Below are 12657 nucleotides of genomic sequence, written 5' to 3'. Positions count from 1 at the left end.
TCATGTCTCTGTCGAGATAAAGCAATCAAATTCTCATTTGTAAACTCATTTATATTCTCATTGTTTTCAACCGTCGACGGAATTCTGCGCGTAATAGCGACATCACGATCAGAAGCAACTGTCTCGGGAATAACCACATCATCCGCAGGAACTATCTCGACTGTCTCCCAAAAACCTCGATCATTGTTATCCACCCTATCTGAATCTTCGTGTTCACCTTCGATAACATCCTTCGTAATTAAAGTCACACCAAAAACAGTTGGAGTCCGATGCATTTTATTCAATTCTAATAGATAATTCAATTCAGCATCATTAGTAACGAATACCAGTGGCATCGGAATGGATGAATCCCCATAACCATTGAATAGATATCTCAATTGCATATCGTATTGAGATTGATCGACATTCAGCTTATTTTGCAAATCATGGTACATTTCTAAGTATGGTGTACTCTCTATTATGGGAATTGCAATATAACCACGTATGTCACTCGTCTATCTTCATTCCCACCGATTATTTTCATTCAATTCGAAATTACCGAAATAACAGACGGGGATTATCATATTTGCATGAGAAAATGGATTTAATCAACTTCATTTATTAATTATAAGAAAAAATAATGCATTGCCAACAAAAATCGGTGCCAATAGTCGACTGTCAACAGACAGTCGACTGTTAACAGCCGACTGTTGGCTGTTTAACAGCTAACAGTCACGGGACTGGTTGGCTGTTTAACAGCCAAACAGCCGATTACGTTTCTGTTTTCTGCATTACGTAGAAGAAAAAAATTATAGATCCGTCCAAATTTTTTTTAATACGTAAGATCTGCTAAAAAAAATTAATACTAACTATTACTATGTCGAAATAAATTTTCTCTATTCAAACGTATATTAATTTACTGAAAAAGAAATTAAACATGTGTAAATATACTTACCGATTTGAAGAAATTGATATGAAAAAAAATTCCGACTTCAGTGTTTGAACGTTTTTTGAGATGTTGAGGTTCAAGCAGATGAAAGATGGGTTTTTTTCTGTTTTAGAAACTCGTTTTGAGATTTTATAAGTGGGAAAGTATTTGATATTCAATTATTAACTAAAAGGGTGGTAAAGTCTTTTCAACAATACATTGTTTTGTAATTGTATAATACATTTAAGGGCATCCTTGTCTTTTAACATTCAAGAGGCCAATGTGATAATATTCATGATTTTCAAAGTCAAAGTGGAATTTCCTCCCTTTGACTGGATCAAACTTAAAAGTACCCCCATACACACAGAGGGCAGCCAAGAATATTATTAAATTCAAGCACAGAAAGTGAGGCAAGTTTGGAGTGAATTAGCGGCCGTCGACACGAAAACTGAAGCAAAGAAAATTGTTGAATTAATAAGGCTGCCGACTACTGAAATTTATCTCCATACACATGAAAATTTCAGCTGCTAGGTGAAGGAATTGGGTTGCTTACTGCTGAAATCAATACATGCGCAAACAGAGACAGGAAAGAAAGAATTACACAAACGGAGTTGTACGGCTGGAGCATAATTGAAAATTTATTCACGTTCCATTAATTCCTGGTGATGAATATCCTAATAAATTTGTTTTTTTCCTCCATTATTATGCGTAGGTAAATTTGATTTTAGGGCGAACAACGTAACTTGTTTGGAACCCTTTATTTCGTTGAATTAAGATTCTAGTGCTTTTATAGTTTATGTGTTGATTTTAATGTTGTTCTTAATGCATTTAATTACTTGATCACTAATTAAATGATTTGTGAACAATAATTGCGTAGAGATGCGGATTATTTGTTTAGACCACATGTTAAAATCTAGTAAATCGATATAACGTGTAAAAATACTTATATTGATTGTTGCGGTCGTGTGTGAATTCTTAGAACCAATGTTTCGTTTAATTAAATTTAATTTGTATAGAGATATGGAATTGAACTAATTAAATAGACTTAACGAGAATTCGAAATGGGTAAGTTGAATACCATAGAAGAATTCGACCGGACACTACTTTAGGTTGTATGAATCTTGATTTACGAAGTAAAGGTGACCATTAGGTGAAATTGTTCCGCCGCCCTAACGTCCTTTATATTTGAATTCTCACTCATTTTCTAGTTGCATCCATTCGCATTTTTTTAGTAGTTAGATAAAAAAAATTGCATTCAATTGTTGTTTTCGTTTATTTTCGTCAAATAAAAGTTAGGAATAATAAATTGAGCGTTAAAAGTATAGTTCTCGTGGGAACGATAATTCGAACTCAAAATATCCACTTTACTACTTGTTACGATCTGTTCACTTACGGGATAAAATCGACAACAACAGCCACTCTATATGGCATATATATAGTGGTTAGTGATTTGATATATGAGGTAAGAAAAAACTACTACATTCACATATCAATTCACAAACCGTCATGTGGGATGCCTTGTAGAGCGACTATCGTAGAGCGACTATCGTAGAGCATTATTCTTATCATTATAATAATGGAATATCGGTGATGTGTCAATTTAGGTACAATAATGGAATATGATATTTGAATCCTCCCTCTCATGACAATTGAGCTATTCTGTCCCATTATTCTCCTAAATTACCATATTATCGATGTTTCATCATTATAATGATAAATACCATTACTCGTAAATAAAATTTAGTTCCATGAAGTTGAATAAATATGAATACAAGGATGCATTTATAATATCAATTGTATTTGCACAAGAGTTTTTTTAAAGCTATTTTTACATCAGTTTTTTGTGTATTCGCTGTTGCATCCGGGGGCGGAGATAGGGATGACACATTTATGTTTTGAATTTTGCTACATGTACATCAAGGTGTACTTAAGAGATTACACAATGCCCACATTGCATTCTATCATTCATCAATTTAAAACTCAATCAACTTTTTCGTTTAATTTTTTCCCTCCGCGTCATTTTCGATAATCGCTAATATATCATTTTTATGTACAAATAGCAAAATTCTTAAGTTTTTTCTTATGTAAATTTTTTTTCCCTTTTTTATATTAGCCTCAAAAAATGAAAAAAGAAAAAAGCAAAAGGAAATTCATGTGCAAAGAATTTCATTTCATCTCATGTATGTATGCATACATAGCTTGAGTAATACTAAGAGACCTGATTCACCAATGTATAGTTTGATCATTTTTAGTAATTATTCCACTACTTTTAAAGCAACAAATGACAGATATCATTAGCGAGAAGATATTGCAAGGAATAACAATGCACCATTTTGCACACACCAATGTGGATGAATCAGTTACTAATAAATGTGCTTGGAAAAAATGAGAGAAGGGTGAATCGGACCATGGTAAAATGTGACCGGAGATGGTGGGGATTGTGGTGGAATGCAATCGGAGATAGTCAGGCCAGTAGGGGAATGCAATTGGAGCATTTGTTTCTTTTTCTTCTTTTTAATCAAAGAAAAACAATTTTAATAATTTTTTTTTCTTGTCTCTGTAATTATGTAAAGATAGGTTTTATGGTTGATAATTAAGAGCGCTATGTCTAGGAGAAGAAGAGGTGCAAGTTTTGATTGATATAGATGGTGTCTATACTCACGTTCACAAACGTATGCTCTTTTCCTACTATGCGCTGTTTGGGCTCCATTATTAAAAACACATTGTGGGAAAAGTGTATCTTAAAAACGTGATTTTTTGGAAAATGTGATTAAAAAAAAAAAAAAAGTTTTGAGTTCAGGTGTAATATTATATTATTGGAGAATGTGTAGTTGAAAATAAGAGGAAAAATTGTTTTTCAACCTATCATTTATTTATATTTATTTTCATTTTTGTTTTTGTTTTACATTTTTTGAGTTTTTGGGTATTCCAAATTGTTATTAGAATTCTATTTATTTGTTTTTCTCCTAGTATTACAAATTAAAGTTAATATATTTAAAGCATCTTCAAGTGACTCTTTAAATATGAGATGTTATCTATTTTAAAGAGTTAATTCTTAAAATCACCCACCAAAATACTATTTAAATTAATATTTTAATTTAAAGAGTGGGTTTGGCTCTCTATGATTAAATGCATTCAAAGTATTTCAATTTTTAATGTAGAAAAATAATATAGTAATCCAAAGAAAAGCTAGTTAAAATAAAAGATAAAGAAAAATAATAAATATTTTTTTAGAGTAGTCAAATAAATATAAAGAGGTCGTCGAAATATTTCAAAATTTTTACTCTCTAAACTTATAGATGTTCGCTAAATTACATAATATGCTCTTTAAAAATAAATAATCTTTTGAAGATACTCCATATGTTTATTTCTAAACATAGTCAATAAAAAAATGGTTGTATACTAGTTTGTCGGGGAAATTTAAAGATATGCATTTTTAAGTCCTTGTTTGGCAACCGTAAAAATGATTTTTTTTTTTTTTTGGAAAAATACTTTTTGAAATAGTGATTTAAAAAAAAATTGTATGTTAAAAAAGTAAAAAAGAATTTTAAATTTACGTGCAGAATATTCCTTATCGAAACAATGAGTACATTTTCAAATTAATTAATATATAAATGAAACATTTCATAAAATTTTAGAAAAACAAGTATATTATCTTATAAAAATAGTATAATTGATAATTGGAAAAACAAGTATATTATCTTATAAAAATGGTATAATTGGCCCTCCAGGGCACATCCCAACTGGTAAAGATGAGGGCGCTTCAAGGCTGGCAGATCAGAGGTCGTGAGTTCAATTTTTGGAAGGCTCTTGGAAGACTGATATTCTTCTGGAAGACAGGATTTATCTTGGAAGGCAGGAGCTCTAATGGAAGGTAAGGTGCAAAGATAGGAAACGACTTGCTTGGCACTTTGACAGATCAGTTGGGGGGGGCTCTTGAGCACTGGTCAGTTTGGACCACAACCTGCGGTTTAACTTGTCTGCAGTTTGAGGGGCCAATGTGTAGATTCCAGGATTTAGTTACTGTAAGGTTGATACTTGGATATCAAAAAAAAAAATAGTATAATTGATAATTGAACCGAGTTTCTACATCGTAATAGTGATACTTCACTATAATTTTAAAATGTCAAAGTCTTCGTTTCAAACTTTGAGAGTAAACTATGTTGAATGATCGATTGTATTTTATTTTCTTAATTATTGTAATATTGCTACATAGGTATATTACTTTTGAGATATCACATTTTACTGGGGATAACATTATGGAGACCACAAATCCATTTTCGAACCAAGCCACCACAAAGGTATGATTGTACTTGTAATAACTATAAACACACTACACAACAAAACAAAGGAAACATGGTAGACAATTGTGGAAGAGATTGTCATAAATTCTCATTTAACAAAAGCAGATTCCTTTTTCCTCTTTCCATGAAGTTCCTGAAAAAAAAAACAAGAAAACTTTATAATATTTCGAGCCATCCTTAATAATAATAAATAAACCAAGAAAACTTTATAATATTTCGAGACATCCTTAAAAAAAATATAATAACAATAATAAAAAAATTAAAAGAGTCCAAAATGCATCAAAAATATAAATGAATAGAATAATCTACTCTAAAATATAATATAGCCCCATTTTGACCCCCATTATGTGGAAAAATTAATGGGTGGAATAGTATTTTTTTTAAAAATGAGTTATTGAAAAAGAATGAAAAGTTTTCGATTTACGTGTAATATTATTTTATGAAAGATTGTGGTTGAAAATAGGAGAGAGAAAAATGAAATGTAATGGAATTTAATGTAATGGGGATCAAATAGGGGCATAATAAATATCACATTAAGTGAGAATCATTCTTATGACGTTCAGTCGTATTATAATTCAATTTTTAAGTATACCTTGCTTTTCGTTTTTCAATAAGCATTTAATTTATTTAACTATTTAATTATCATCGTTGCATATATAGATTTGATATATTCATTTTACTTCGTGCTTTCATTAATGCATGAAATCCCTATTATTAATTCTCAATTAATTAATATTCGCACTCATTTAATTAATATTAATCTTTATATATGCATTTCGGTATTATTAATTAAATTATAAGTTAATTAAAATTTCACATATAAGAATTCATTTCATTATTCACATCAATGTATGCTAATTAACATTTAATTTTACTTAATTGAAATAAAATATCACACCAAATGAAAATTATTTTTTTGGACAAGTTTAACCTTATTATAATTCTATTATTTCAATAATATCTTACTTTTCATTTTCTATTTGTATTTAACCATCTAGTTATCTTAATGTACATGTATATTTGATCTATTCATTTCATTAGTGTTCTTACATTAATATATGAATTTCCTATTACAATTCTCAATTAAATAACATTAACATTCATCTAATTAATATTCATATTCAATTATGCATTTTAGTGTTATTAATTCTAATTATAAGTTAATTAAAATTTCACATTCTTGCATTTCATTATTCACATCCATGTACGCTGATACATCCAGTTTTACTTAATCGAAAATTAAATATATGATTTACCATTCATGATCATGCATATATTTTCTGATATTAATTCTAAATTAATTGACATTCACGTATTTTTAAATATTATTTTATAGCACTTATAAAACATTTTATACTAACGTTGACTAGTAAAAATATGTACCATAATCTTAGGTTTCAGAATCTAGAAAGGCTACTATAACCCACCAAGGTACTCAGGCTTTTTTTGGGCCAAGCTATGGGCGGCTCAAGCCGGCGAGCCCGATTGCCATCCCTAGTCCCTGGCACAACCTTCCACACCCGAGAATCGACAAACCAAGATGTAAATTATAAGTAGTAAGCACGGTAAACTCTGGATAGGAAGCTTGCAATCATACTTTTTGGTATTTTTGCTTGAGTTTTGCTATTTGTACACTGATTTATCACACATGATAAAATATAAACTAAAGTGTACATCATGGTGTATATATAGCAAGATTGTTTTTGCTTTAATCCCACAATTAGAAATAAATTATAAGCAGTAAACACGATAAACTCTGGAAAAAAGCTCGCAACCATACTTTTTGGTATTTTTGCTTTAATCCCAAAATTAGAAATATTGTCGTGCCACCTGGTTGGGGGAGTTCATGGAGCCATGACTCATCTTTCCAAACGAAAACGAAAGGAATTATTAGCTCCTTTCCTCTTTTCTTTTCCTTTTCCTTTTGTTTTTTTTTTTTTTTTTGTTTTTTGTTTTTTGTCTTCCTTCTTTTAATATAATTTTTCATGGTAGAAAAAGCCTTTTGCTGATGTTTGGTTTTCATTGATAATTATGTAATTAAAATTTTGGAAATTTTATCATTCTCTTTTTACAGTTGTCGTAATAAATGTAATAAATTTCCTGAATGTTAAGCTTGAGTTTTTGGCATCTTACAGCTTGGTGGTTGCCGATGTATATTCCTTTACTAAAGTAATTTTTCTATTTTTAATTATAGATTTCTTATATACTTTGGCTTTTCTTTCATTTTTCTGCTATTTTTTAATTATTTTTTAATCTTTCTTATCCTACCTCCACATCTCTTTTTAATCTTTCGTTTTTTTTTTTTTTTTTTGGTTTTTTTACCATGAGCTTTTCGATGTTTCGAAAGCAGTGACAAATCGAGATCTCCTAAAATCAAATTTAAGCTTTCGCAAACATCTGGTATCCTTGATATATAAGTAGGACACATCTAAAATGTCCATTTGGTTTTGCACACAAGTATTGTATTGTTGGAATTGAAATGATGTGAAATGGAATGAATCTCCTTAGTTATATTTAACAAAATTTAGCTCCCTGGTTTATTGCTTGGTGAATTGTTTGCTCGGCGTCTTCTATTCCTTACATCCTTAACTTATTGCAATTGGTAGAACTTGTCCATTGGGTTGATGGGGACAGTAAGTTTTCTGGTTTTGTTGATAAATAACTGGTTATACCATCTTGTCGAACCTTTATTTCCTGGTACTTTGTCAAAATACTGATTTGGATACGTAAAGTACCCACATACATGATTCTTTGGTAGAGGTAGGAAATTTATTACTGGGAAATGCATCATAAAAAACCTTGACACATTTGTAGGACAAACCTGTTGTACTCCAATGATAATGCTAAGAAAGTTATTTGGTGGAGTTTTGGAGTTTGCTAGCCAACCACTATTTATAGATGTAGAATGAGTTATGTGGAAGGTTGTTATCCCCTCTTGCCCAGCATAATTTCATATTGGTGGAGCACGTTCTGACACACGGGATTGAAAGTAGAGCATCCTCATACCCCACTATCTCCAGTCTATAGAGATCTTCCTGGTTCGTCTGACTTCACGAACCAGTGGTTTGAATGGTCTTTAGCTACTGGGCTCAGTGCTGGATGTGGTCTTGGGAATCTTGTGGTTAACAAATTAGTTGTTCTGTATATGAAGGTATCAGTCCTATCACTAAACAGGGTTTCAGTTTGATCCTAGGATTGACCTTTAGTCAGTCATGGTGGAACATCCAGCTCAATAGACATCGATTGAGGAGCTATGTCTGGTTAGTTTGAGGACATTCAGCTTTTGAGCATGTTGTGATTTGTTTTGGGGCCGGATTGGCTAGTCCATCAGCCTGCCTGAACTGTAGAAGATCAGTTTCTTGTTTTTTGGTGGATAAGCTCATTCAACTTGTTTTCCATACTTACCTTTACAGTACGAATGAAATATATTCATTCTTCCACTTAGTGGTTACTTTCAAGCCATTATTCTGAGCTAATACAGTGTATTGACCATCATTATTTTGTATGCTATTATAAAATTAGTGTGCCGCATGGTTATTAATCAATATATATCTACTCACTGCATATCCTTTTCCCTTGGGAGTTCATAAATCTTTATCTGAACATATCTTGGTATGTGTTTCCTGTTATTTTGCTTAATCTTTATTTATCATCTAGATTGCACACTAAGATGATGCAATTTTGTGGCAATTACTTAACGATGCTATCTTAACGTCTTCTTGAATCATTCAATATTAACTTCTTATACCCATCTGATTGCATTGATTTACTAGCTTGTCATTTTAATTAAACAGTTGTCTTTTGTACCTTGTCTCTCTCTCTCATAGACACAGTTATGTTAGCATGAACTATCTATATAAATGGAAATTAGAATTCTACTGTCTCAAATGAGCATGCAGGTTTCTCAAGTGTTTACTCATCGACAGGATTTGAAGGCCATTAAGCAGGTCACATTTCATGGTCCCTTTTTCCATTTTTATCATCCAAGAACTGAGTTGTCTTTCTCTCAGTATCTCAGTATCTTTGGCATTTCAATTTGTTTAAAATATTTGCTCTTCTAGTTCAAGAATAAAGTGCAGGCGTGGGTGAAGATTGAAGCTAATTTTTGTAGCTGATGATGATTGAATTACGGCTTGAAGCAATCCTGCTATTTTGTGGACTGTTCTCCAGTACAATAGGTTACGTTCTAAAACCTGCTCAACTTTTTACCATTGAACTGAGTACCCTATTCCATCTGTGGTTCAGAGTTTGACCAAATACTAGGTTTTTCAATTCTTAGCTGGAACTCTACAGGTTTTTCAATTCTTAGCTGGAACTCTATATGTTGTCCTAAAATTATTTATATAATCTCCCAAGGACAAAGTCCAAATGAACTTTGTGGTTCTATTGCTGGTTTCAAAGAATTTCTATCTCCTTATTGTGCATGAAACTCTTTTTGAACTTGCAGCGCGCTCATATAAAATCAATCCTCTGGTATGGAGAATTGGTAAATTATGATTTTTGTGTTTCAGTTTTTTTTGCCTTACTGTTAAGTGGTGATAATTTAATGTGAAAGTTCAAGATAATTCATTCTTTTACTTTTATTGTTTAGATTAATATATGTTTTTTTTTAAATGTTTGCTAATGTATTAGTGTAGACTAAGTTTTTGCTCAAGTAATTCTAGTTTCTGATAGCTGATTGCATTCAAGTTTGCCTTCTTCAATTATTGTCAATCTCATCTGGTTTTTAGCTCCTGTTACCTTCCTGTAGGACTTACTGGCCTTTTGATTTGAGATATGGACAGATTTTCTGTTTGAAATCAATAAGTGCGGTAGAATTTGCTATAAATTTTTTTAATTATTGTTCTTGTATGTGCAGGTGCATTCATTGGGATAAATATTGGTACTGATATTTCAAATCTACCATCAGCTACTGATATTATTAGAATTCTTAAAACTCATCAAATAAGTCATGTGCGCCTCTTTGATTCTGATGCCCACATGCTAAGTGCTCTCTCGAACACTGGCATTGAAGTCATGGTTGGTGTTACAAATGAAGAAGTCTTAGGCATTGGAGAATCCCCATCAGCAGCAGCAACCTGGATTAATAAAAATGTTGCAGCTTATATGCCTGGGACCAATATTACAGCAATTGCTGTGGGCAGTGAAGTTCTCTCTTCAATCCCAAATGCAGCACCAGTTTTGGTTCCTGCTATGAATAACCTGTATAAAGCCTTAGTTGCTACAAATCTAAATTATCTAGTTAAAGTTTCAACCCCACAGTCGATGGGCTTAATTCCTCGCCCCTTTCCTCCTTCTACTGCCACCTTTAACACTACATGGAACTCCACAATATTCCAGATCCTTCGGTTCTTAAGAAATACAAATTCCTTTTATATGTTAAATGCTTATCCTTATTATGAATATGTTAAGAGCAATGGTATTTTTCCTATTGAATATGCTCTTTTCCAACCACTCTCTTCAGTCAAACAAATTGTTGACCCGAACACCCTCTTTCGCTACAACAGTATGTTTGATGCTTTGGTGGATGCAACTTATAACTCGATAGCTGCTCTTAAATTTTCGAAGATCCCAGTTGTGGTAACTGAAACTGGGTGGCCTTGGTTTGGTGGTGCCAGTGAACCTTATGCCACTGTAGAAAATGCCGAAACGTTTAATAATAACTTGATTCGGCGTGTTTCAAATGATTCAGGTCCACCTAGTCAACCTGACGTGCCAATAAATACGTGCATCTATGAGTTGTTCAATGAAGATAGAAGGCCAGGTCCTGTCTCAGAGAGGAATTGGGGTGTCCTTTTTAGTAACGGCACTGCTGTCTATTCTATTAGTTTGAGTAATTCAGATGGTCGTGGTGCAAATTCATCAACAGTTTTTTGTATCGCAAAACCAGGTGCAGATGAGAGATCGCTGAGAAGTGGTCTTAATTGGGCTTGCGGGCCTGGCCAAGCTAATTGCAGAGCTATTCAACAAGGGCAGCCTTGCTATTTACCTGATACTTGGCAAAATCATGCTTCTTATGCATACAATGATTACTATCAAAAAATGCACAGTTCTGGAGGAACTTGTGACTTTGATGGCACAGCTATGACAACTGCTATTGATCCTAGTAAGTTTCTGATGCCCTTAATCATTGTCCTTCCAAGATAAAGTGAATTATTCTTTTTACGCCCATCCTTGATACTTAATCACCCTGGTGAATTTTCTAAGAATGTTCAGTTTTTCTTTTATCCTTTGAAGCTTTCATATTGAAAATAAATTGGAATTTATTATTTGCTTTCAACCAAAATATTATTTCTTTTTATCGTAATAAGCAACACCATGCCTTTATATTTAATAGCAGTGCTGCTATCCCATTGCCCCTTTTTCCTATAATCCGTGTTTACACACAACTCCAGGCTTCATTATGAAGGTTAGATAAAGTGCACATATTGCAGAAATTATTCCTAATCCAAACTAACATATATGCTTGACTCTATTGAAAATACTGTCTGACACAATTGTATTCCTGTTTGCTGACAACCCCTCTTGTTGTTTTCGGCGTGGAAGAACTAAAATTTACTTCCATAAGGCTTTAAATTTTCTGTCCATCATTTCTATTGATGAGTAACTTATTTTTCTCACCTAGAAAACTACTTTAATCGTGCATGCTATGGGTTGATCTATATGTCCGTTTTTGCCTTTGTTATAGTCAATTTGCATAAATTTCTTATCCTGTGTTCATGGCTATCGATATGCAGGTCATGGATCCTGTAGATTTACAGGAAGGTGAGTGTTTATCTATTGTTCTTCTTCTTTTTGTGATTTTCTTTACTGGCCTCTAAAATAGTTTTTATACTTTGGGGCAGCTTGAATTCAAGTACCCGTGGGCTATTTTCACCACCTGCATTTGGACCGGTTGGTCCGTCATCGAGAAGCTCTAGGAATTATATATATCTCCACCAAATCGTATCATTGTCTGCACTAATTCTTGCGTTGATTTTAGTTTGATGCTAGCTAAGATTTTGTAGAATGCATGTTGATGAACTGAGATTGCACCTTCAGATGATATTCATTACTATTGGATAAATCCAACCTCCTTTAACTTTTGTCTGTGTGAATGTTTTATCAGTTATTGCAGATGAAGGGGGGTGAAGATAGAGATTGACAAGGATTTTTTTTTTTTATTGAGAAAATAAATACTTGGTTCCGTCTCAATTTGTATTTTATAATGTCATTAGAAAAACACAAATTGGAGATTTAAATCCAAGAATCGTTCTTGAATTCAAAGTAAGCAGTCAATAGTTATTGGTTTAAATTTGTCCTAAATTTTGGTTGAAAATCCATATTTAGCCTTTGTTTGAGTCCCATTTTTTTGGAAAGAATGAATTTTTGAATAGTGTATTGATAGGAAATGTGTGGTTAAAAAATAAGGAAAAGTTTTGGATTTGCGTGTAATATTATTTTATT

The 12657-nt window shown here is 32.3% G+C and overlaps 1 protein-coding gene and 1 long non-coding RNA gene across 2 annotated transcripts in view; one reads left to right on the top strand and one right to left on the bottom strand.

The window, feature by feature from the left end:
• Positions 1-7504: 7504 nt before the first annotated feature.
• The window catches only part of LOC111380129, an 11057-nt gene continuing 5904 nt past the window's right edge, over positions 7505-12657 (bottom strand). Inside the window, exon 2 of the long non-coding RNA XR_002700141.1 lies at positions 7505-9018. This is a non-coding gene — a long non-coding RNA (uncharacterized LOC111380129). The remainder of the gene's footprint in view (positions 9019-12657) is intronic.
• On the top strand, positions 9109-12300 carry LOC111380128 (glucan endo-1,3-beta-glucosidase 4-like). Its single transcript, XM_023003603.1, has 5 exons — positions 9109-9158; positions 9273-9389; positions 10070-11317; positions 11949-11976; positions 12057-12300. The coding sequence occupies exons 2-5, from the start codon at positions 9326-9328 to the stop codon at positions 12196-12198; spliced, it is 1482 nt and encodes a 493-aa protein (XP_022859371.1). The 5' UTR covers positions 9109-9158; positions 9273-9325; the 3' UTR covers positions 12199-12300.

Source organism: Olea europaea, unplaced genomic scaffold (genome assembly GCF_002742605.1).
Source record: "Olea europaea var. sylvestris unplaced genomic scaffold, O_europaea_v1 scaffold2098, whole genome shotgun sequence".
Taxonomy (NCBI): Eukaryota; Viridiplantae; Streptophyta; class Magnoliopsida; order Lamiales; family Oleaceae; genus Olea; species Olea europaea.
This window is presented reverse-complemented; position numbering and strand designations above follow the sequence as displayed.